The sequence below is a fragment of the Ambystoma mexicanum genome, chromosome 2p (genome assembly GCF_040938575.1).
Source record: "Ambystoma mexicanum isolate Mex_15411 chromosome 2p, UKY_AmexF1_1, whole genome shotgun sequence".
Classification (NCBI taxonomy): Eukaryota; Metazoa; Chordata; class Amphibia; order Caudata; family Ambystomatidae; genus Ambystoma; species Ambystoma mexicanum.
The window spans coordinates 318,004,274-318,029,950 of NC_090923.1; the positions used below are offsets into that span (position 1 = coordinate 318,004,274).

General features: G+C 43.6%; 1 protein-coding gene across 1 annotated transcript in view; it reads right to left on the minus strand.

Moving 5' to 3' along the window:
* Positions 1-9,916, minus strand: part of LOC138566408 (parapinopsin-like) — a 219,484-nt gene extending 209,568 nt beyond the window's left edge. Inside the window, exon 1 of the mRNA XM_069643638.1 lies at positions 9,451-9,916. Within this exon, the coding sequence (XP_069499739.1) occupies positions 9,451-9,781 (331 nt within the window). The 5' untranslated portion in view covers positions 9,782-9,916. The remainder of the gene's footprint in view (positions 1-9,450) is intronic.
* Between the last annotated feature and the right edge of the window lie 15,761 nt (positions 9,917-25,677).

Genomic DNA, 25,677 nt, shown 5'->3' on the forward strand with positions numbered 1-25,677 from the left:
AAAACGGTTTTCTCTCTTGTTTGGGGAGGGAATATTGCCTATAAACTCTAGACCCTGTCTTTCATTCCTGAATACCTGCTGGTTACTCACATTTGTGTAGGGTTGCTCATTTGTACTTCAGTACTTTGTAGGGGGAACTATTAACCTAAACGCTATCTGTGCACAAACAAACAGTTCTTTTTCCTGTTTTCTATTCTGCATTAGTATAAGTGAATTCAATTGCTTTGCTTATTCTCTGAAGTGTATTGTCACCCTTTCGTGATTGCTGTCTCATATATATATATATATATATATATATATATATATATATATATATATATATATATATAGATAGATATTAAACTTATGTGTGATTTGAATATTAAACAATTAAATACATTTTTATCTTTACAAACTAGCCTGATTCCTGGTTCATTGTGACCTGGGGGGTATTTTGAGATGGGTGTGATGTGAGTGGTATATCATTCCGAATATTGAACTTATAGACAAAAATAAATAAGGGATTCATTGCGCGCTGAATGCTAGGCGAGATCTGGGTGTGTGCCTGATTGAAATCCCTTACACTACCTGGCATCAAGTGAAGGGGTGAGAGGTACAGTAAGACCATTGTGAGCATACTAAAGAAGTTTGTGGCTAACTCTGGACCTAGTTGGGAAATTCAATTACAGCTTGTCCTAATGGATTTTAGATCTACACCATCTACTGTGACCAAAATGTCTCAATTTGAATGGATGACCCGACAAAGTATTGAGTTATCTCAGCATCTACTCTATGCAACTCAGGAGCAGACACTGATTAATGCAGCCACTACTCATGAGTATTTTCAGAACCTGAGAAAGCACCTCCAGCATGCTTTTTCCTATGCGCAGTGCAATTTATAAAGTTTGGCTGAAGGGATGAAATCATAGTATGACTTGAAGACTATAAAAAAGGAGGTGACAAGGTCTATCTCTATAATTTTCAGAGGAATCAAACGAAGGAATGGGAATTCGTTCCGTTGTAGTGCATCAGTTTTGAGATTTTGGATAAATTATTTCCTGCTGCCTATGAGGTCTGCATCCCTGAAGGAGAACAGATGCACGAGAAGTGGGTCCATGTCAATCTGTTAAAAAGCTGTCATCCCAGAAAAGCTTTAAGAGGGACTGAGGAGCACACAGAAGGTAGAGCCAAGGAACCATTTGAGGAATGAAAGGTGAAGTCAAAACCTCAAGATGGAAACTAAAATATATAACCAGTGAGTAGTTAAATTAAAAGTTCATCTGAAATGTTGGAAGGAAATTTAACAAAGGTTTTATTGTAACTTTTAGAAAAGAAAATGTGTCTCCAATTACATGCAATGTTATCTGTGGAAATAATGTTTAACCATGAATCCTTAACAATTCTTTTTACCCCTCTCTTTACAAAACTAGTGCGAATTCATTCCAGCCTGGGAACCAGATGAAGAGAAGTCCAAAGAGGACCCTGGAAACTGGAAAAGGGAAAGAAAAAAAGGGTATCCAGGAAGGAGGTCTCTTCCATACCCCGTAAAGGCAAAAGAGGAAGTGTAAACCAGGTCACTGACTCTTGGATGAAGAATGGCGAAGGAACCTTTCCCCATCAGAGAACTTGAGATGCGGTTCTCCAGGGAAAAATAAATAAATAAATAAATAAGAAAGAACAGATTCTTCCCAATCCTTTCACAGTTATTCAAACGTGAGATAAAGAGCAGTGGGGGGTGGGGGGCATGTGGGGTATTTTGACAAATATTGTGGTATTTAAAAATGCAAAATAAATAACTTTTCAGTACCAGGATACAAATTCACTGCAGCTGGCTAAGTAAGCCCAAAGGTACATGAATACAGGAAGAGCACTGCAGGGTGTCAAACCAAAAGTCCATCATTGACCTCTCAATTGCTAAATGTCCCAATATGGTCTAAAGAAAAATGAAAATAAAAATAAAGTGTGCCATGTGTTTAACTGTCAAGACCAAAAGAAATGAGGAATACCTTCCACTTCAGGTGACAGGTGCAATAAAGTGTAGATTTGATAAAACAGAGAGCTTCCATGGAGAAATCTGTGTTCTCTGCAGCATTGCACACTGAACATGTACACTGAAGATGAAACTCCATTGCCAGAGTAATCCAAATATATATTATAAGGCAATGATGGACATTGATGGCATGGAGATAAAGCAACACATATGATGTGATGTAACATTTTAAAGCAGGTCTCATGTAAACAAAGAAAAATGCAGAAATGTACAGCAGTAGTTTCTTTTCACAAGGACTGTCTTTACCCTGTGCACAAAGACTGTCTTCATCCTGTGCTGGAACACCCAAAGAAACCTTCCGCTCCCCGACCCCTTCAGACCACAACAGTCAAACACCCCTTCACCTCTCTATCTGGAAACTCTTTGAAGCTCAACAGAGCCGCCAGGAAGGAGGCAGAGCTTGGGGTGAAATGACCAACACTGAGTAAATAAAGATGCAACACATGGATGTTTAAACTCTGTAAAGTACTCTAAATTCAATTAATTTTGTGGTGAAGTTTTGAGCTGACTGACAGTTGACAGACACCATAGAATGTCACATGAGTCGGGGGGGCCGAGTTACACCCCTCTGTTCAAGTAGATAAGGAAACACATGCTGAGGTCTCACCGTTGAAAGTGTGTAAATGGTTTTATTGCTGGCCAGGTCAACAAAAAATCAGATGCCTACAGGGCTGGGAACAGAATGTGCGGTTTTATTGAATTAATGATATGCATATAATTACAGTGCCCTGTGGAGGACCTTTTGCATTTTGTGCTCTTTTGTCTCACATACATGTATCTAAGGAGGAAGACACTTTTGCCTTTACTGAGGTCCACAGGAAGGTTTCAAGCTAGGCCTGCCCTATGCTATTTACTTTCAGCGGCCATGCTGCCTGTGGCCTGGGGCTCGGAGGACTATATGAGAAAGGCCTGGCACAGGAGAACTAAAATTATTTCTCCAAATCAGATTGAACAATGATAATCTAATGACTATTCTGGTCGCCTCTCTGGTCGATATTAATTGGTGCACACATAGGCACTTTTTAATTTTTTTATCCTATGCAATGGGCCTCATTACAAGTAGAGCGCAAAGGGATACCGGGCACCGGTAATGACACCGGTGCCGGTAATCCCTTTGCACCCTACTACGAGTTCCCTTTGCAGGTCCTTCCTTAATGTCTGCTTTTAGCAGGCGTTCAGGACGCGACCTGCAAAGGGACACCGGGGTCAATAAAGGTACCGTAATTTACGGTACCGTTATTGCCGCCTTCCCCCTTCCCATTGAGCCCTATGGGGGCTCAAATGGGAATGGGGAATGGTTCCCGGAATGGGGACTTACCGGTCCCGCAAAGGTCGGAATGACATGGTAAATCCCCATTCCGGGAACACGGACCCGGAATTCGGTAAGGGGGGTAGCCATGGCGCTAATAGCGCCATGGCTACCTCCTACCTCGTAATGAGGCCCAATGTCTTTTTATTTTTGTGTCATGAATTTTTGTACTATTGTATTTTATCTTGTATCTGTTGTTTATGGAAAATCTGTTTCCGAATAAACGTATTGATTGATTGATAATTATATAATAATAATTTGTTTTTTATATATATCGCTTTAATCTAAAGTGCTTTACATAGGACACATTTACATACATTAGTATTAAATTAAATGGTCTCATAGGATTATATGAGGAATCATATTTTTCTCATAAACTGGGGAACATTACTGCGAAAATATCAAAATTTTAAAGTCTGTTCATGGGAAATCACAAAAATCGGCCTTTCGCACATGCAACCACGTGGCAATATCAGAAGCAGTTCATTGCGACCGGATTGATCAGACCATCTTAGAAATATATGGATTGCAACCCTTATCTGTAAATTAAAGAAAAGTGTCATGTTGGAGATTTTTTTATTCAGATCCGATTTGTTCAGAAAATGCAATTTCAAATGGGTGGAGCAAAAACTCCCAGAAATGACCTATGGACCAATAAAAGGGAAAGGGTTAGCTGTCAGGGGAAGAACTAGGGATGCCCAATCAGGTGTAACAGACAATGAACCAGCACCTCATAATTTACACATTTTTGGGGTGTGGTAAGGAGATTTTAAAACTAGACGCACAATGGGAAAAGGGGATAGATTGATCAACTGATTTAGACAAAAAGGCCATAAGGAAGGTGTAACTAAAATCTGGACAGAACCAGGAGAAGGGCTGGGCCATTCATCATAAGAGGAAGATAGAAGGATTGAGACTGTGGCCACCCATAACCAGAGGAGAAGGGCTTTTAGAGTACCATCCATAACCAGGTCCCATTGCATCTAATGAGATGGCCCAGGATGCCTGCTGACTTCTCCTGTGCACACACCCAGGGAGATTCACAGTGAGTAAATGTGTCCAACAGAACCAACCATTGGTGGGGATCTGTATGAATTAATATCTTCCTCCTATTATTGGGGTGAGCATACAGAAGTAGATACCTAGCGTTTCTTATTAATGAGTCATTAAATATTTATTTCCACATACGGACACTGGGGAGATCCTGAGGAATCCAAAATCTTTAACATCTTTCCAAGTGTGAATAATGATATAGGGCCTCATTACGACCCAGGCGGTAAGTTACCGCCTGGGCCGTGACTTTACCACCATGGCGTAAACTACGTTTACGCCATGGTGGTTGGCGGACTTACCGCCCATTCCGAGGTTGGCGGGACGGTAAGTCCCCAATCCCCATTTACCCTTCCCCATTCCCATTTTTGCCCCATAGGGCATAATGGGAGTGGGGAAGGCGTTAATTACGCCACCGTAAATTACGGTGGCGTAATTAACTCCATGGTCCCTTAGCGCCATGGATTTTAACACCTGCTAAAAGCAGGTGTTAAATCCGCCATGGCGCTAAGGGACCTCGTACTCAGGCGGTAAGGGTCGGCGCTGTTTACGCCGCCGTAAACCCCTTACCGCCTGAGTCGTAATGAGGCCCATAATAGTCTTTAAAGTAAAAGAGGATCACCTATTGCACTTTTGCCAACCCCAAAGATCTGCTAAAGGGGAGGAGTGCATTTAAAAACGAAAATCCCAACTGTTCAACATTCCTTGAACCCTGCATTCAAGCAGAGGGGGCCCAAATGGTAAACTGAATCTCTGGGTCTGTGCAGAAAGTGTCTCCAATGTTAAGTGCAAACAAAATAACTGATTTAAAAGCACTCTCTCTCTCTCTCTACAAAAAGTGAGTAAGGAACTCCAAATTAAAGGGGGATATTCGCACTGATTGGTGGCAAAACAAAGGTTTTCATCATCTGTTGAGAAGAGTATGTTATTAAAAGTTTGTTGTGCTAGAACATCGCTAGAAATTAAAAGTGCGCAGGGAGGTCAGAAATACAGAGCGCTATGCATGTTTATTGCTCTTGCTCAACACAGAAGCTCTACATTTTAATTCAAGTTTAACCACATGCAAATTATATTGTAAAGCACAATTATCTTGTCCTGTTCTAGGGAGCTGCGTGGATTTTTCATATATTAGGGGTGTTCTTGTGAGTGACCCAGTCATCTGAAGGAGTCTCTAGACCTGTGTTTCTTTTTACAAGCGATTAATTTGTTGGGGGGAGGGGAGGCGAGGTCTGAATGCAAACTATGCACGTTGTTGTATTAGAGATTCTGTGATGTTTTTTTTTACCAAAGATGAACTGTGCTTTCAAATGGGATTTTCTGCTTGTGTGTGATGTGAAATTTTGACAGGAAGGAAAGGTTTTGTGCCACACAGTGGAGTGGCGTGCCTCTTGTTAATTATGTGTTGATAAGGATTTGCTCTATTGATTAAAGGAAAAAATATATATATTTTGTTCTGCACCTCGGCCTGGTTCTTGGCTTGCTTATTTCAAAAAGGGTTGAGGGAGCAGAAGAGTGTTATATGTTTCAAATACAGAATTAGTTAAGAATCTAAGTCATTGCTCAATTGGTGTGGCGCTCTTGGTTGGTGGGGGAATGAACTTCTTGCATTAATTGTTGCCCCTATAAATATATCCTACAACCAATGTGACAGTGCCTGGCAAATGCCTTTCCCATGCCTAAACAAAACCAAAAACTGTTGGCATTGACAATGCGTGTTATTAAGTCTTATTTCGCTAACATAGTCGTAATCGGCCACATGTCTAATCTGCACACTCCATGGACTAAATTACGAATCCCAGAGTCATGGGCACAAAGTCATAAAGTATTGTGTTAAACGTCCCTATTCCAATTGTAGAGGATTTCTGGATGGTGACAGATTTAAAAGTGTATACGCATAGGAGAAAAATCGATCAGGGCTAATAAACATCCCTATCCGTCAACATTGAGAGGAAATTTGTTTATTATCATATCCAATCTGCCCTCATTTTACAGATGAGACAGAACCACTGTTCAGTATATGGAGCAAGACTAGAACATCAACACTCATAACAAGTTCCAGTGAGCTCAAAGACGTTACTGTTTAATAAGCACCATCCTCCTTAGAAAGATCCCATATAATTGCTCTTTCTGAGCCAGAAACACCACTCAGGGAGGGCTTTTAAAATGGCAGAATGGTCAATAGAAGACTGTACTAAGGTGCAAACTGAATCCTTACTTCTGTAGAAGTAGGTTGTCCTAGTATGCTGATTTCAAGGGTCATAGTTAACATTATGCACGTCTGTAATATTTAGAAGCACATGCTGATGAGGCATCAGCCAATCAGATATTCAGGATCGCAGACTTTATTATACAGTGAAAGTCTAGGTTCCATGCCAGTGAAGCACCTCTCTCCAGCAGTTTGCTAATGTTTTTTTAGCCTACACTCACCATCACTGCTGGACCATACAACCCCACAACCACAGCCCAACTTTCCTACAAACACCCATCTTCTCCCTCACCTCCCTGTCTCTCCCTGCCGACCACCATGAACCTAGGAAAGAGACTCACAGGGATTCTAGTAACCATGTCCCTATCAGCTTTTTTGTCGATTTCTTAATGGAATTAGACATGCATAGTCTGCGCAGAGCCAATTTCCTTAATCAGAATTCCATGGCCACTTTGGCTCACATGCTCTAGATGCTAATAGCTAAAACACCTATGTGGGGGTATTTAAAGGGACCTCGAAAAAGGGCATCACTGCTCCTTTTTAACTTTGTGACTGGACCGTTACGAGGTTTATTTCTTGAAGAATTAGTTTTACAAATAAAATATGGAACATAAAATCACATTGTCATTTACTTTGCAAACAACTAACAAACAATTGTGTGACCACTCGCACCGTTCTCAACACATCCATACCGTTATACTGGAAGGACTTCTTTTGTACCGAGATTTTGCTGCAAACTGCCAGACAAATTGGAGCTCATTTTGACGGGGACGTAACATAAATGAAAGATGTGAAAGCCTTGCTTTTTTTACGCCTTCCATTCACATCACGCCCATTTTCATTCTTAGGTATGGCAGAGAGGAGGGGTGGGATGCAACTTCCCTTTCTCTCCTCCATACAAATACGCCAGCCATGACCTTTCATGCAGGTGCAAATGCTGGAGATTCCTATGGAAGACTCCATGGGAATCGATTGTAAATGCTGCCTACCATGCGTACATGGCAGGCAGTGTTTACTTTAAATGAGGAATATTTGATGGCGGGTGCTTGTCTATACTGAAGTGTAAAGGTCCCCGCCATCAAATTAGGGGAACTTATAAAATGAGCCTCATACACAGCTATGGAATGGACAAAGTGGGCCTGATTTACAAAGCTTTTTCAATGAGGATTTCCCATTGAAAAACACGTTTGTAAATCAGGCTCATAGACTTGAAAGAACGAGGGACAACAAGAGCAAACTATGGAGAATGAATATGTGGAATTATAGCACCTTGATGAATTCCCCTAAGCAATGTAACATGGAACTATTTGTTGTAGTGTTTTGTTCCATGCCTGTCCCCTTTTTCTAAAATGCTGCATCTCCTTGATTTCTGCTGTAGCATCTCCATTTAGGGCCTGATTCACAGAAGCGTTTTGTCCCATGGGAAAACGCTCCGTGGGTCAGGCCCTCCGTGTGTTCATTTTGCCATATCTTCAATTCTTATCTTCACTTCTTATTTGTTCTAAAGTACATCTAATGCCATGGGTGCTTAGGATCATGAACTGACTGTAACCGTGTGAAAACACATTTAGGAAAACACACACAAAATCAATAGGGGCCACCTGACCACTTGTTTTGATTTTTCCCCACTATCACCATCCGTGCAAAAATGCATATTTCAACACGGTTAAAACATACCCGTGACTCTGTTAATGTAGCACTGAACTGGCATGTTATGGGCCAACTTTTATCATTTAAAGCACAATGGTGTAATTATGTAAAATACTCAGTCATATAAGTTTGTAATACTTCCAAAAGCCTGCATTTGACATGCTAGAAATAGCCGTAAAACACATACGTTTCATTGAAAGGAATTAGTATCCTACATAACTCAACTTAACCTCGCTCTCTTTGATTGGCCCTGAGTTCCCAATAAAGCATTTCAACCACCAGCAGAATAGTACCACCAAGACAGAATAGCCACCATCGAGGCAGACATCTTTGAGTTGGGCAAGTTTTTTCAGATCTTGAGGAGGCAGTGCAAAATGTGCATTTTAATGAGAAAAAGCGCTTTATAGTGGGATTACACTATCATTATTCTTTTATAAAGCCCTTAATAACAGTGAGTGATTTCTAAGCATGGTATCCGCATGTGTGATTTCTAAGCATGTGTTGTGCTGGGTTGCCTTGTTTCCAAGACAAACACGTTGCCCTGAACTATCCTTCCTCCCATAAATAGTAGAGTTTGAGCTCTGGCAGTATACGGCCTAAAGGATGTCAGTTCTTATTTTTTTTTGTTTGGTATTAGTTTTACAGTGCCATGGACACAGTTTAATTTGCAACACATGAATGACATTTGAATATGGTAATTTACATTTTAAAATGTCAATTTGACACGTTTCTTTTGAAGCATAAGAGGCCACACCAGAGGGGCTGGCTGTATTGCGTTGTAGGTCATCACCAAGCTAAGCGAGTGGTCCTGAGCCGAAGGCGAGGGCCTCTAGAAATGTCAAAGGTCACCTAGCACTCAATACAGCACGATGGTGAGGGCTCTAACGCTATTAAGGGCAGCCTCTGGGGTTTCCTATGACAGAGTTTGTCCATATTCCCTTACACAGTGTGCAGTGTGTACACAATGGAGCCTTGTACAGGTAGTAAGAGCATCCATGCCAAGCTTGCTGATTGGCTAGGCGTCTGCAAGCTGCGAGAAGAACAAAGCAAACGAATAGATCGCAGCCTTTTACTGTGGCGAGAGGCTAGAATCCACCGTTTCTGATTGACCAAAGTGCAGAAAAAACGCCTGAATACAGATCAAAAAGGTTGCGATATCTCAGGGTTGGTGCCTGACTGTCAATAATATTTTACAGTTGTACTTACCAAAGAACGCCACAGCAAATCCCTCAATGACACACCCAGTCCTGCCCAAGTTAAAATAGCCGACAGCATTGGTTTCTACTGTCAGGCCTCCTCCCAGCACTGCCACGCCAAGATCCGCTATAGCCAGATTTACCAGCGAGTAGTTGATTGGTTGCCGGAGCTGTTTATATTTCAGAGTCACTGCGATGACTGTTGTGTTCAGAATGACAGACGCGGTGACACATATGGCCATTATGACTGCCAGTATGGTGTAACCAACTCTTGGCATTAAGACCTTCCCCGGCTGTTCCCCCACAGAGAGATTGTTAGTTGCAGGCGTATTGACCTCCATGACAGCTTGGCCCGGAAGTCAAGGTTTTCAATGTTTCTGGAAGAGTGGCTCGAATCTGCTTCTTCACACGTCACGATGTCTGCAGACCTGCTTGACTAAATCCCATCCCTTCTGGCAGCCCTCAGTGATGGAATATTTCCATGGGCGCACAGACTGTATGGAGGATTACACTTGCACGTGACACTAATCCAAAGAGCTGGATTTCTTAAGACCCCTGCTTAGTTGCGCTTCTAATTAATCGAAGAAAGCACTTTCATGATTAGTAGCAGACGTACGAGACAATCAAAAATAATCATGTATTTTGCACTAGACAAATAATTGTATTAAAAGAAAACCATCTGAAAACTGCTAGATAACATAGTTTAAGAGTATTTAAATGTAACACACAATGTAATACTATCAAAGCCTGCTGTCTGACAACGAAACAATCCAATGAACAACATTTGCTGGTCAGGTTTGACTGTGAATGGATTGTCCGTATAGTAAAATAATGCATGTAGTGACTCTTCACAAGAGCATCTACTTAATTGGTCACAATAAAATTATTAAAATGCAACTGTATCACGTGGCTGTCTCACAGTTTTCAAACCTGCACTTCATTAGTCTTCGTTTTATGTTCCATTTTATTCTGAGTTTTTATAGAGAGCTCGCCTACCTTCTAGAAGTAGCAGAGTGCTGAACAGGGTAAATAGGGTGTTAGAGTAGCAGGGAGCAGTGGGAGACTTGAGGGAAGTTATATGATTTGCCCAGGGCACAGGGTTGGAATGGGAAAAAGAAGGCATCCAAACAGTATCTTTTGCGAGAAACCTGAAGTTTGTCTCACCCGCTAGACCCTGGGTATCTGTCATCCAGATGGCCAGGACACAGCCATCGCTTTTCAATCTAGTTCCTGGGGGTTTACCAATCCGGGAGGATCACCTGGGTGAGGGGTCCTTGTGGAGCGGAAGTGGGACACCGGATGGCGAGACACAGTATCCCCATTCCTGTAACACCTTCCCCCCATCCTACCAGGAACTCAACCCCGCCCCTTTCCCATCACAAACACTTTCCCATGGACAGCTCACTATGAGAGAAAACGGACTAACAACCGAGCCGTATACCTGACATGTGCCAATACAATGGTCAGGCAGGGTCAGGCAATCACTGATATGATATAATGTGGCATATATAATGTGCCTGTAAACAAGTGTTTCTATGCACGACAAGACAAGAAGGGGGAAACAAGGGAGGCCAAAATGACAATCTTACTAGACCTTGTGTCATTCAAAACGTGCAAGTGCAGGGAAGAGGGAAGGGGAGAAGTGCCTGGGGGGAGGGGAAGGGGAAGTGCAGTTAACTCACAAGTGCAGGCAGGAGGTGGCTCATAAGTGCAAAGAGAAGGGACTGTAGGGTTGCAGATACAGACCCTTGAATGGGGGCCCGGAGGCAGTGCAATGGCAGCTGGACATGCAGGAGCCTGGGCCCGAGTTCAGAGGGTGACCAGGTGACCAGTCCACGGAGCAGTCAGGTGCATCAGCAGGGTAGAGGAAGGGAGAAGGTTTTGAGTTGCTTCCGGAGCTGAAGGTGGTTATGCTCAAGTCTGAGAGAGGCTGTTCCAGAGGGAGGCCCCACCAAGGTGATATATCTGCCCCAACTCTCTGCTTGGAGGTGGATGAGCGGAGAGCTTTAGAAGGAAGAGGTTTTGGAAGAGATAGTTGTAGGTAGAGCAGGTCCAGGCCCAGAAAGCATAGAATACCATTACATACATCTGACTTCCATCACACTTCCCCACATGGATAAAAGGCAGAGCACGAAAGCACACTCTGATCAAGGCAAAGCACACGAGGAAGCACCAGATCCAAGATGGCAGTTTATTACAAGGCTAAAGACAGCAAAACCGAAGAGGATTGCAAGATGGGAAGTGCCCTTGACCTTTTCAATCTACGACTGTTACTTCAATGAACCTTTAAACATTAGAAACGTAAGACCAGGAATCGAGGCTAAAGAACACTGCATTTTGTGTCAGAGGTACCTGGGGCTCTCCCATGTTGATAGTTAAGGCAAGGAGAATCGTTTGCCGCTGTGATACTGTCCTTGGTTCCTACAACAAAGCAGTGCCAGTGAAGTCAGCACAGCCGGTGAGTTGGGGAGACTGATACCAGACCGGTCTGTGTTGAAGCCAAGGTTGCAAGTGGCAACATTGCATAATGAAAACTGAAGAGAACAGTGTATGAAACATATGTGGCAAGTGACGCAAACACAATTCTATGTCAAGACGGAGGCGAGCATCAAGCTTCATCTTCTTTTATCTTCTCTCTCCAGCAGTTTCAACAAATAATAACTTTGTAAACTTTCTTTTTCAAAATTAACTTTTTTTTTTTTACAAAGAAACTTCAAGTCCCATCATTCCTGTAGTCCCTTAGTCTCTGGCCATGTGACCTAGTCCTTCCTGTTCCTCTGTCCTTCCTCTTCTTTTCCTGCTCTCCAGAAGATAAGTACCATGTCATACAAGCTCCGTGATGTTTGCGTTTTAATAGTGATTTTATATAGTCATTAATACTCAGGAGTACGCCTCAGAAATACGCGCGTGGTGCAGCGTTATATTTAACTTGAATATTCGGATGTGAGGAGTCTGCGGTCCCGTGCCGCCGCACTACCAGCACTTCAGGGGCCTGCAGGCTCTCCTCACAGAGTTTTGATAGGACCCACAGCGCTGTGCTCGCGCCCAGGAGCGGGTAAGCCCCCACCCTCGTGGGGGCAGAGTTATGCGAGCGGGAAATCCCTTTGGTCCCGACCGCGTAACAAGAAAGGAAGCCCCCACCGTCGGGGGAGAGGAGCGACGCGAGCGGGAACAGTTAATCCCAGACGAGTATGCAGAGAGCACTAGCCCCCACCCTTGGGGGGAGGAGGCACGGCAAGCGAGCGCGGCTTGCGTAAAGAGGTATTCCCTCTTTGTTTATAGGCTAATCAGAGCGAAACGCTCGCCGCAAGGAGCCCCCACCCTTAGGGGGCGGAGCTTATCACAAAAAGCTCTGTGTGAAGGAGATTAGGACACGAACGCGACGCTATGGAGCAGTAATAAACTCTAGATAGCGACTCCTTTGCAAATATAAGCTTGAATAAAAGCATTTTAAAGTGTACTACACACGAGGCATATTAAGAGAGTCCCAGGAAAGACACTGCATATCCTTATACCAGATAAGGTGCAGCCTCACAAGAGTGAATCAGTGGACGTGCCACTACACCTTCTAAGGTATTATCAAGGCACCTGAAAGCACTAAAATGTCCAATTTTGAGTCGAGTGAGGAAGAACAGGAGGCAGTCTATCAAGAAGACCTAGCCTATAGTTTTAAATAAGTGCTGGGGGATTCACTCCCAGAGGCAGTGGCTCAGGGAGTTAGACCCCTAGAGGAGAGACTCCATACCATCAAGCTATTTTTGAGCCCGAAAGAAAAGAGCACCGAATAAAGCACGTCCACTAGGGTCACAGCAAAGGGCCCAAAGGGGTGTAACAAGGCCCGGAAGAGCAAAGACTCTTCTGACCCCCCGGGCCAGATAGAAGGGGCAGGTACAATGGCCACAGAGGCTTCTGATGCTTTCAGCAATCTAAGGGAAGCATTCATGAAAAAATCGCAGGTGGCGAGCCTCCAGACCCCCTACCCAGGGGACGATAATATGGGTAACATAGAGGAAGGTTTCCCCGAAGAGGAACCACCAGAATCCCCGACCTCCTCACAAGAGGAAGCAGATAATGAAGGGGACGAGGAAAGCCAACATCCACCGAAGAAAAGGCTGAGAAAGCTTAACAACCTGGAAGAGGATGAAACCTCTGATATGTTCCAGCCTGAAGAAATCAGAAATCCCAGATCATACGAATGGGTGCCCTCACCGAGGGTCGCGAAATACATGACGCAGAGGTTGCGAAAAGCGCTAGGGAAGGAGGTCAGACAGAGGATGAGAGCGGAGTGCCCGAGACCAGACTTACCGGGCAAGGTGGCAGAGGCCCCGGAACCTGACCCAAAGATGCTATCTTTCGTCTCTAAGTCTAACAGAGACCCCAGGAAAGGCAAAGACCGTTCTTGGAAAAGCTGCCAAGATAAAGTCCTCGACATAGCTGGCCCACTAGCAAAAATTATGGACCTAGCAGAGCAGGCGATGGACACTGGAGAGGAAGTGGATCCAGGAGTCCTGGCAAACTGGGCGCAGAGGGCCGTATGCCTTTTAGGCAATGCTAATTGCGCGATTTCTTCAGAAGCAGAAGAGGGCTCTTGCTCAAGATTAACAACAAGCTCGGAGATTTGTCGTCATATGAAGCAGGCGAGGCAGCGCAAGGACTCTTGTCCGGCGAAACGTTTGGCAAAGAAATGGGGAGATTCATGGGAACATATACCTCCCTAGATAAGGCCCAAGCGTCAATGAAGAAAATTTTCCCTGGGAGAGTTTTTGGTGGGACCGGTCGGTCCAGAGGCCGAGCGACCGGTCGCTATCAAGCGTTCAGAAGGCCTCAGGGAAATAGAAATAACTACTGGGAGAACAGACAGCCAGACTCATTCTTCCCGCCAAGAGGTCGTTTCCCTAGAGGAAGGAGAGGCAGAGGACAGGTAAGAGGACACAACTTCTCCACAGGTGAGAGTTTTCACGTACCCACCAGTTGGAGGGAGGACAGCGATATTCTGGGAGAACTGGAGTACGCTTTCCAGCGACGCCTGGGTTCTATAAACAGCGAGAGGCATGCACATAGAGTTTATAGAGACACCCGCTCAATGTCAAACACCCCGTCCTCTAGACGCGACGCAAATAGAGAAAGGGCTATTACACACAGAACTACAGAAGCTAGCAGAGAAACAAGCGATAGAGTAATGCGAAACATACCCAAAATTTGTGAGCAACATGTTTTTAGTCCACCGAAAAAACAAGTAAGGCGGTAATAAATTTAAAGAACATGAACAGATGGGTAGTCTACAATCATTTCAAGATGGAAGGGACCCATCAGCTCAGAGATACACTCAGGCAAGACGACTGGCTAGTGAGGATAGATTTGAAAGATGCCTACCTGACGATACCAGTACACAAAGATTTTCGCCCCTTCCTGGCATTCGACTGGGACGGGCAATTATGGCAATTTGCCACAATGCCATTTGGGCTGGCTTCAGCACCATGGGCATTCACGATGATCATGAAACCAGTAGCAGTAGCGATCAGGGAGACAGGGATACGCATGATTCTATATCTAGACGACATCCTTCTGATGGCCAGCTGCAGAGAGACACTCCTTTACCAGGCCGACTGGGTAGTGAAGCTCCTGACATCCCTGGGATTCCTAGTGAACCAGGAGAAATCGGAGATGAGACCAACCAGGAGGTTCGAATTTCTAGGGTTTGTCGTGGATACCAGGACATCAACCCTAGAACTTCCAAACAGAAAGATAAGAGACATAAAGAGAGAATTAAGAACATGTCTCAGCAAAACAGCCCTATCGCTCCGCACAATAGCACGAATAGTAGGCTTACTAGCAGCCTCGATACAAGCGATATTTCCAGGTCCGCTACACTATCCAGCTTTGCAAAGACTGAAGATAAGACACCTACAACAGGGTCTACATTATCACCAGTTAGTACACATCGACCAGGAATCCAGGACAGAGCTGCAGTGGTGGCTAGCGAACATGGAAGCATGGAACGGGAGAGCCATATTCGGCGACCGTCCAGATCTGATAATATAATCAGATGCCAGCAGAGCAGGCTGGGGAGCCCGATGCGGAGATCTCCAGAAAGGAGGGAGGTGGAGCTCGGCTGAACTCCAGCTGCACATCAACTGTCTGGAACTGTTAGCCGGATCTTTTGCGATCAAGGCTTTTACGAAAGGAAAAGTGAACTCCTGTATTCTGCTGAAAATGGACACATTTTCAGCAGTCAAGTACATAAATCATTTAGGATGAACGAGATCCAAATTGCTGGCGGAAATAGCCAAAGATTTGTGGCACTCGTGCCTGGAATCGGGGATTTCAGTAGTAGCCGAATAACTTCCAGGGTCGCTGAATGTGATAGCGGACTGAAACGCCAGATACCTCTCAGACTCCAGCGATTGGATGCTGGATCAGGGAATATTCCGACGGCTGGAAGAATGTTGGGGACCAAATCATACAGATCTGTTTGTGTCCAGACTGAATGCACAGAAAGAAAGATTCTTCAGCTGGAGATTAGACCCAGCAGCAGCCGGAGCAGATGCTTTCCTGCAGGACTGGAAAGAGCAGACACTCTACGCCTTCCCGCCATTCATAATGATGAGCAGGGTACTGGTGAAAGTGCGCAGAGAGGCGGCGAGCCTGATAGTAGTGGCTCCGATATGGAAATCTCAAGTATGGTTTCCAACGCTCATGGAGCTGGTAATAGACTACCCCAGACTGCTACCTCAAGGAGTGAGCCTGCTCACGGACCCAGTTGGGTCATATCACCCTCTGAGAGTGAAGGGGACACTGCCGCTGATGGCGTGCAGGATAGCAGGAGACGCTGGAATCTCCCGGGAATTTCGGCGCAAACTGCGAGCCTCATTGCTGAGTCATGGGCACCCTGTACCAGAAGGAGCTATGGCGCAGCTTGGAATAGGTGGTCGACATGGTGCAGAAGGAGAAGTATTCATCCCGTTTCTGCCCCTCTAGTCAAAATACTAAATTTCTTAGCGGAACTTCTAGCCTTACAGGACTATAGGAGTCTATAGGTCCGCAATTTCAGCAGGACACCTGCCGTTAGAAGGAATACCAATAGGAGAGAACGTAGCTGTGATAAGACTCCTAAAAGGGATTAGATTCAGGAAACCTCCACAGCCGAGGTACGAAATACTATGGGACGTGTCCGTAGTATTGAAACTACTAGCAGATTGGCCCAATAACAAATACCTGTCCCTAGGACAGTTGTCCAGAAAACTAGCTATGCTCCTGTGCATGGTATCATGCAGTAGAGTAGCAGACATAAAAGCGTTGGAAATCATTAAAAAGACATACGGGCCAGAAGGAGTGACATTCAACCTAGCCAGAAGGACGAAAACAGATTCTTCTTCAATCACATACCCATACATGCAGGACCAGCCCAAATGGTGCGTAGTCACATGTATAAAGGAGTACGAGAGTAGAACAGCAGAAGTGAGGCCGGTAGGGACAACCCAACTGCTAATAGCATGCAGGAAACCGCATAAAGGAGTAGCAACAGCCACTATAGCGCGATGGGTCAGAGACATCATGAGCCTCGCAGGCATTGACATGTCTAAGTTTGGAGCACATTCAGTCAGGGGTGCGATGGCCTCAAAAGCGTTAGGGAAAGGCGCAGCTTTGCAAGACATCATGAAAGCAGCAGATTGGGCTAGCGATACAAAGTTTTGGACGTTCTATTTTAGACCAATCAGCACAATTGCAGAAGCAGTAGTAAGAAGCTTTGAACAAGCTTAATGCCCGCCTCCATCTTGACATAGAATGGAGATTACCCCTGCTAATAGCGCAGGGAGCTCTTGATTCTAATAAAGACAAATTCATAAAGATGATGTAAGGATGAAGTAAATGAAATGATGCACTGTTTATAATTGACATGATTATTCCTTCCAGAATAGGGTGTGTATTCCCCACCCTAACATATACAATTTGTTTTTTCCTGGCACTGGGGGATGAGCAAAAGAACGGCTGAAAGCCCTAAAGAGAACAGGTTGTCCGGAGTGAGCCCGCAAGTTCGAATGTGAGAGTCTGATCCGGCATAAAGCAGGAAGTTCAAATCAAGTTGACCAGTTGGTTACACAGTTTGAGAAGGATTGCAGTTCAAGCAGTCAAAGAAGAGGAAGGCCAGAGGAACAGGAAGGACTAGGTCACATGGTCAGAGACTAAGGGACTACAGGAATGATGGGACTTGAAGTTTCTTTAAAAAAAAAAGTAAATTTTGAAAAAGAAAGTTAACAAAGCTATTATTTGTTGAAACTGCTGGAGAGAGAAAATAAAAGAAGATGAAGCTTAATGCTCGCCTCCTTGTCTTTAATAGAATTGCGCTATTAGCAGGAGGAATCTCCATTAATCAGCAGATGAGTGATTGAACTTTGAAACCAAGATACAATACTGTAGAGTAGACAGAGTGGTCGGGCACCACGTGGGTGCTCATTCGAACGTCTCTGTTTGGTATCCAGCAGAAAGATGGCAAATATGAAGAGTGATAAAGAATTGTGAAATCGAAGTGGTCCTGCAACGGGTCAATCAGAAACCCTGTTCACATTCGAAAGTCTTTGATAGTTGATGAAATCGTATTGGCAGTTGGTCCAAGCCTGGCGTAGGCAGATCAGCTAAAATCTTTTGGATAAAGCAAGTTTGTGTAACGTGACAAACATTGTGTTAAAAGGAATCTGACCCCGCCCGAGGGGAATCTGAGATGTGAGCCTGACTGAGGGGGATCTGAGATCTGAGCCCGACTGAGGGAAATCCTGGGTGAATCGTGAGTCACCGAGAAAGAATACCCTACAAAGGAATTAGGTGCATAAATAATGTATGAACATCGTGTTGAAATTATCCCAGCTGAGGGGGATCCGAGGTGAATAGCAAATCGACCTAAGAACTTGAGTACTTGTTAAAATATGAAAGAGGAAAATAACATATTGTTTGTTTGTCGCATTATGCCCTCTGAATGAATAGACTTTGAAAGGCAAAGAGACTTGGGCATGGAAGCCCCGATGCTAAAGATTGAACTGTATCCTCATGCTATAAAAGTCAGAGACTGTGCTAGGTACGAGTGTGCTGCCTTGTCCCTTTCTGAAAATGTGGGGAAGGGATGCCAATGGCCTGAACATCCTGAGATTTCATTTTGTGAACACATTTCTTTTTCGTAACATTGTTTCCCTCCCTATGTGTATTTAGAGGTAAGGATTGCAATAGGTTTATTAGTATTTTATTATTGTGAGTTCTCAAATTTTTAAATATCTCATAACACATGGCATCGCATTTTTTTTTAAACCGCACTACTGTCAGTCCTTGAAAGTTTTGCACTCAGAGAAATATTTTTGGCCTTTTGTTGAATTGCATTCTGGTATTTCAAGTCTCACAGTCAAGATCGGGGGAATAATGCCACAATTGTACAATTTTGCCTAACATAGTTCTATAAGGATTTCTATATTTGAGTGACATTATGGAATGTGTACTTTCGAAGTTAGCTTCAAAAAGCAGAGTATTGTTGAAAGACAGACATGGAGTGATGAGGTGAAATGATGAGAGGGCAAGTAAGATGCGACGCAGCAAGTTGGGGCAGGGACCTCTCAACGCAAGGATGTTTTGGCGTGAGAGGTCGCAATTGGCGTGGCATGAACCCGCATGCACTTTGCATTTTGTACCTCTCAGCGCAAGGATGTTCTGGCACGAGATGTTGCAATTGGCATGAACCTGGTTGTTCCTTTCTTAAGAAGTAGTAGGCTGTCTTTCACCACCTTATCTTCCTCCACCAATACTGTAACCACACAGCCTACTTCTGTGGGACACAAAATCCCACTGCCTACTTTGCAAGCGATAAAAGAAGATGCTGATCCATATCTTTTGAAGACAACAGTATTCTGTATATACTGCAACACACCACTCTGCAGGTGAGAGCAATTTCGAAGTGCTTTTGAAGCTGTTATCAAGGAGCATGAGAAACACGGCCCTCTACTTTAGATTTAACGCATGCACAACATCTTCCCCTGTCCATCTGCCCTTCCATTTTTGTGGTTGGAGCCTCTTTCCTCATTTCCCTCCCCACCCTACTTTTCGACCTCTCCTGCAAAAAATGAAAAAAAAGCACCAAAAAAGGTCTCTTTTGGAAGCACCTTTCACTGTTAAAAAACAGAACAAAAAAATTATCTTATAGACTCCATCTACTTTACAATTCTCAAAAAAGTAGTCAGACTCAATAAGATTCTTCAACATTTCGAGTAGCATTTTCTATTATGCTAATGGTAATAATGGACAATTGTATACTAGGGAAAAATATAAAAGGACAGAAACAATTTTCTATCACAAATACCTTTCTCTAGCATACAATAAGGACCACAATCGATGGACCTTTATAACTATTTGAGGTCTCCACAGTCCCCTTTCCAGAGCCATGGATGAATAAAAGACCGGGATGGCAAGTGCGCCCCATCGCACAGGGCAGCCCTTCTAACCTTTTTTATTTGATATATGCAACACTCCCTCAATGCCTCCTTTCAAACAGTCACACATCCATCCACCAATCGCTTTCAAACACAGTACCACTTAACAATCATCTACAAATCTTTTGCATCTGCATTGTACGCTCCTATAAATGCACATATGCATTGTGCAGTAAGTGAAGTGCATAAATAGAACAGGCAGTACGGATGGGCAAGTGCTCATGAGAATTTAGGAGGGAAGTGCCAAGGTGGGACGCCACTGTCTAACTACTGGAGCAGAGGAGTCCCAAGGGTGGGATGCATCTTGACCATAACATCCCTTTAACAAAGTTTTTCTGCCAATTTAATAGGTTTTTATAAGTACAAATGTTTCATGAGGACACTTCACTGTGCATACGTTATTATTTATTACTCTTTCCATATATATCAAAGAACTATAAGCCTCCTTTAAGAAACATATTTTTTGCAACACATACTTATGTCTGTCGTCAGCAGTGCATGCTTGGGATGCAAATCATTGTTCAATTGCCTACAAAATAAGGCTCGACCATGACCCCAGCCCCACTAAACCACCCCTATTATTCACTGCACCTGCCCTGCATCCTAGCTCAATCTCCACTGTACCTCAATAATGTGAACAATGGCCCGTGCTCATAGCTTGCGGCCATGACCAGTCTCCAAATACATGGAGCATGGGCTTCGGCCATGCCACATTCCCCAATAAGCAAATCAGATTACACATTTACATTTGCCAAGGGCCATGAGGGGTGAATTATAGCCCCTGAAGGGCAGAAATAAAGAGGCCACAGTCATTTGTACATGCTCACCAAAACATAAGGCCATCACAGAAATGATGCCAGACCTGAGGCCTATGGAACTAAAAAAAGGCCTAAAATCTAAGGAAATAAAGTGGGCCTGACTCTAAAAAGTGCAAAGATGTGTGCAATGCCTTTCGGGAAGCTAAAGAAAGACACGTGGCAATGATGTGCTGATTCAATCCATGGAGAGCTGCACTTACACATCAAGAAAATGCAGTGCACAGTATTTTCAATGGGATACCAGATGTGTGCTCCAAGCAGCTGAAGTGAACTGGAGCATTGCATGTAAATTAAATAAAAGAATGTCATTTTCATTTTTTCCTCCAAAGTGACAGGATGCTAAGCGAAATGCCCACTAGACTTTCAAGCTTGGTGAACTGGATGCTTCCAGCTCTTTAAGATGAGCAGCAATACCCTGGAGATGGATGGGGATGCAGATTTTAATCAAACATCAATAATTCAGATGACTCAAACAGCTTGGCAAATGTTTGTCTGTTTTAATGCAAGTAATTAAAACAGGGAGTGCAATGAACATCAGCAATTGCTCGATACTCAACTCTCAATCATTTCATAATAGAGCTGGGTTCTTAAACCCAAAATTGGTCAGAGCTGACGTGCTGACCTGCGTCATTACCAACATCATCCTATGTGGCAAACTTCTAAAACCTATCGGGACGCGGGATTGGCTCTAAGTGAACTACTAAGTATAGGTGTAATATCTGTATAGAGTAACAGAGAGAAGCAATTGGATAGTCAACAACAGGTGGGGCAACTAAGACCTCCCTTCAAAATGGGCACTATGAACATCACTAAATGTACAACGTTCCATTGGCTACACAAACTATAGGACCGCCAACTACCTGGTCCTCTATGATTGGTTGGCTACCAACCCCATCAATAACTTTCCATCTACGTGAGCAGCACTCAGACTGAACAACCAGGTGCGGGTGAGCTTGTCTCGATACCAGCTTCCCACCAATTAAAAATACACTCCATCATCACCTCAATGGTTCAGTGCTAATTAGTGTTTTGAAGTTGGCCTTGAGTTTGTACTGTTCTATGGGATTTTTTAAGGAGTATGGGTACTGTCTGGCTTCCGTGCATAGGTTTGATCTTCTAATGCGTCCAGCTTTCTTCCATCACGTGACTGGACACCACGAATTGAGCCTTTTCGTGTATTTGAGTTTATTCTCCAATAGTCCTCTGACATCTTTTGTTTTCACTTGACCTTCTTGAATAGGAGCTTCTGTTCTTTCACATTAATTGTATCCAATGTCAGTCAATTCTAGTTCTGATAAGACCTTGGCTCTCTTGGCTCAGTGAACTCCTTACCTGAAATATATTATGTTTAATTCAATTTGCTTTTGTAACTGCGACACTGACATGAAGCCTTTTTCATTGCTCAAGACTGCTTTATACATAGTGCAAACATTAATTCTTATTTAATTCACATGTCTCTATGATGTAAATATATATTTGTTGGTGCTTGCCGCAATCTAATCACTATAGGCATGTGGCTAGCTTCATGATGGCTTTGCTGCTTGCGTTTCATTGCATCTGTACACGTTTAAATTAACTAAGTATCTTTATCCTGCTTATGGCATAAGTCTCTTCATCTTGATCCAAAGATGTCACTTATGCTTGGTACTTCATCGTTCTTCATAAATCGTCTGCCTCTCTGGTCTGGTTATCTCCTATATGGAGTCTATTCGGTTTTGTATGACGTCACCATTCATCCTGGTCATTCAGTTTCTTTGTTTCATCAGGAATTGCGTTCAAACTGCCATCATATTGTCTTGAATGTAAATATTGTTTCCTCAGTGCGTACTTTACTTCCCATATTCTCTTAGGTATAGGTATTCTTATGGGTACTGCACAGAGTAGTTGCTCTTCTTCTTGCTTTCTTATTGGTGCAGTATACGTCACATACTTTGGTTCATACTTTTCAGGTACTGTAGGCGGGGCAGGTGGAATGGAGTACTTGGCTCCTCCTCTACATTGGGCATGGTGTTCTCATATACATGTACAATCCAGAAGTAAACTGCATGTACCTTGAAACTGTGTGCCTTATAAGATGTCAATTAAAATAGAAATTTTGTGTGAGTTTAAAAGGCAATTTGCAGCTGGGGGCATTAAAGCCATTTCTTCAGAAATGAAACTTAACTTCCCAGACCTTTTCCCTTGCTGTCCTGAACAGAGCGGCCTGGGTGTCATCATCAATCAAAGCCAGTACTTCGCTATATAGAAAGAAATACAATCCTTTAGATGAAAACATGGTGGAAAACTGACAAGCCATGTCTGTTCTGGCAGCACTTGTAACCTCCAGGTTACAAGTCCCATAAAAAAATCCATTAGAAGCTATTAGGCATTGAAGGGGGAGGTGAAATCTTAGCACAGACCTCTCTGCTTATGTCACATGCCTGAAGAGAAACAAAACTCACGGAGCATGGGTGAGGGCCAGAGAGACAGAGGTTATGAAATTGCAGTTGATTAAAAAGGGAGAAATACATTTTATCGCATAACATGGGCAGCGCACATGTCACAATGGTAATTCCAGGCTTTTAATAAAGACGACAGTTATTATTTGGGCCTTTCCTTTATTCCAAGAGATGTGAAAGTTGGAATGATCGTGCCAGTAATAATTCATATGAAGACTGTAAAATGGCATATTTTTTAACTGATATGGTTCCTGTGTAAATGAAGAAAAAATGTATCCCTGCACAGGAAGGACGTGCAGACTCCAGACTAGTCTCATCTGATTCGCCTTAAAATATACTTCTCAAAAATGTATTCATACATGTAAAGATTTGGAAATGTAGGGTACTTGCCATGTTGTGAGATTTCTATATCCTAAAGCATGCTGTCAAAGTGAGATGATGAAGCTCTTTCCTTCCACAGATATCCCAAAGCACCCCCCATCCCCTTGTCCTATCAGCACAGAGGTGGGAGGTGGGTAGTGATAATCAACCAATCCCTCCGGCAAGAATCATGACACAATGTGATGTTGTTTGCCCTATAAATAAGCCAGTTTGCATCAGAGCTGGACTTCTTCCAATAATTCCGAGAGGCGACCTGCTGCTGAAATCTGGCGAACAACAACTCAGCAGAGGGGCCTACTTTTGCATTGGAGACAGGAGCCAGAGACATAGAAGCTGACTGGGATCATTTGGAGGAAAGAGAGGAGAACCTTTACTGACCCCCTTGCTGTCCCAGCGGTGCCCTGATGCTCTCTGATTCCCAGTTCCAGGCCTCTCCTGTAAGTAGATCTACCCCAAAGCCATAGATTGTGTAGGCCATATATTCTTCCAGCACTGTTTTAGTTATTTCCCCAGTGAAAATATCCTGTTTGTCTGTGTAGATCCCTAGCATATTTGTCAGAGTAAATCAATTAATTCCCCTATTGAATTCACGGGATCTGTATTGTTGGCATTAGAAACAACAATCTTTTCCCAGTGTGTTATGAGCCGGTATAGTCATAAAGATTTGCCAAAAGAATTAACCCCAAAGCTCAGTTTCACATGTGTGCACAGGGTATGAAAAGAAATTCCCCATTGATCCTCTTCATTTTAAATCAGAAGTGGGGAGCCTAGTAGTGCCTGTGCATATGCAAGGTACAAAACAAAATTGCCCCTTTGTAACTATAGTGCTCGACAAAACAAATTTCCCCTTGCTTTTCATTCTTTCGCATGGCAGCTGTGCTAAATATCCACAAATCGATTTTCCCATTATTCTCTGATAAAAACCCCAAAGCCCTGAGTTTTATTGTTAGGTGTGGCAAAAAAAAATCCCATTGCTTTTCTGTCTCCCATACTGGTTCTGTGATTAAATGTCCCAAAGACCCGATTTTCCCATTACGTGCTGACTAAAACCCCAGACTTCTAACTGTTCTTGTTAGGTGTGCAAAACAAATTTTCCCATAACTTTTCTGTCTTCCATAATGTTTCTCATTGTCTTCCCACTCCCTGCCAATGGCTTCCATCCAAAGCAGTCAAGCCAAATTAATGTTTGGAGGGTGAGGGTTGCTGAGAGGAAAGGTATCATAATATTGTATTTTAAATCTGCACTCACTGTGTGTCTTGAATTGTTCTTTTCTGTATTGGTGGGTGATTTAAAAGGAAACAATTGTAACTGCATATTTTAGTGTCATCTCTGTGTTGGCACTTTACGAAAGTCATTTTATTCTGGTGTTGCCACAGCATTGGTGGCTAATGGTAACCTATTTGTGAAAGCAGATTTATATAGCCATGTAGTTATGGTTAAGTTGCTGTTTCCATAGGAAGAGCACTTTTGGGCGGCTTATAACTTCGCTCCCCCTGGACGAATCCACAACTTTGCAAAAAAAGTATATGGCCCACTCTGAATTTATTTGCAAAGTTTGGTGAAGTTTGGTCCAGGGGGGGCAAAGTTATAGGGGGGGGGCCCAACATTATTTTTTTTTCCCATAGACTGAATGGGAAAAAAACGTTGCTCACGCCTACAGCTCAAACCGCTCGATGGATTTTCACCAAATTTGGACCAGGAGCAGCAGCTTGGTCCCGAAAGCGTGCTTTTGCAAATTTGGTGAAAACCCATCCAGTAGTTGTTTTAAAAATGACCAAAAAGTATGTCAGAAAAAATTAGTGATATCTGTGTCCGCTTCGCAGACACACTTCCCTGTTCGCTCCGCAGACAGGATAGGGATTGGGCAAGCGACTTGCGTGGTGTCCGCAGACATGCTACGTGCTTTCTCATTGGCTGCGGTGCAGTGCGTCGTATTTTGCAAGACACCTTCCATCTTTGTTTATGGTTTACCTGAGAGCCGAGGAGCGGGATCTGCCGCCTGCTAGTAAGGTCATGCCTGTGTCTCCCCTGTTCCCCCTCACCCCCACTCATGTACTTGTCTTCCTCCCGTTCCCCCCACCCCCGCTCATGCCCCGTGTGTCTCCTTCCTGTCCCCCACACCCCCGCTCTTGC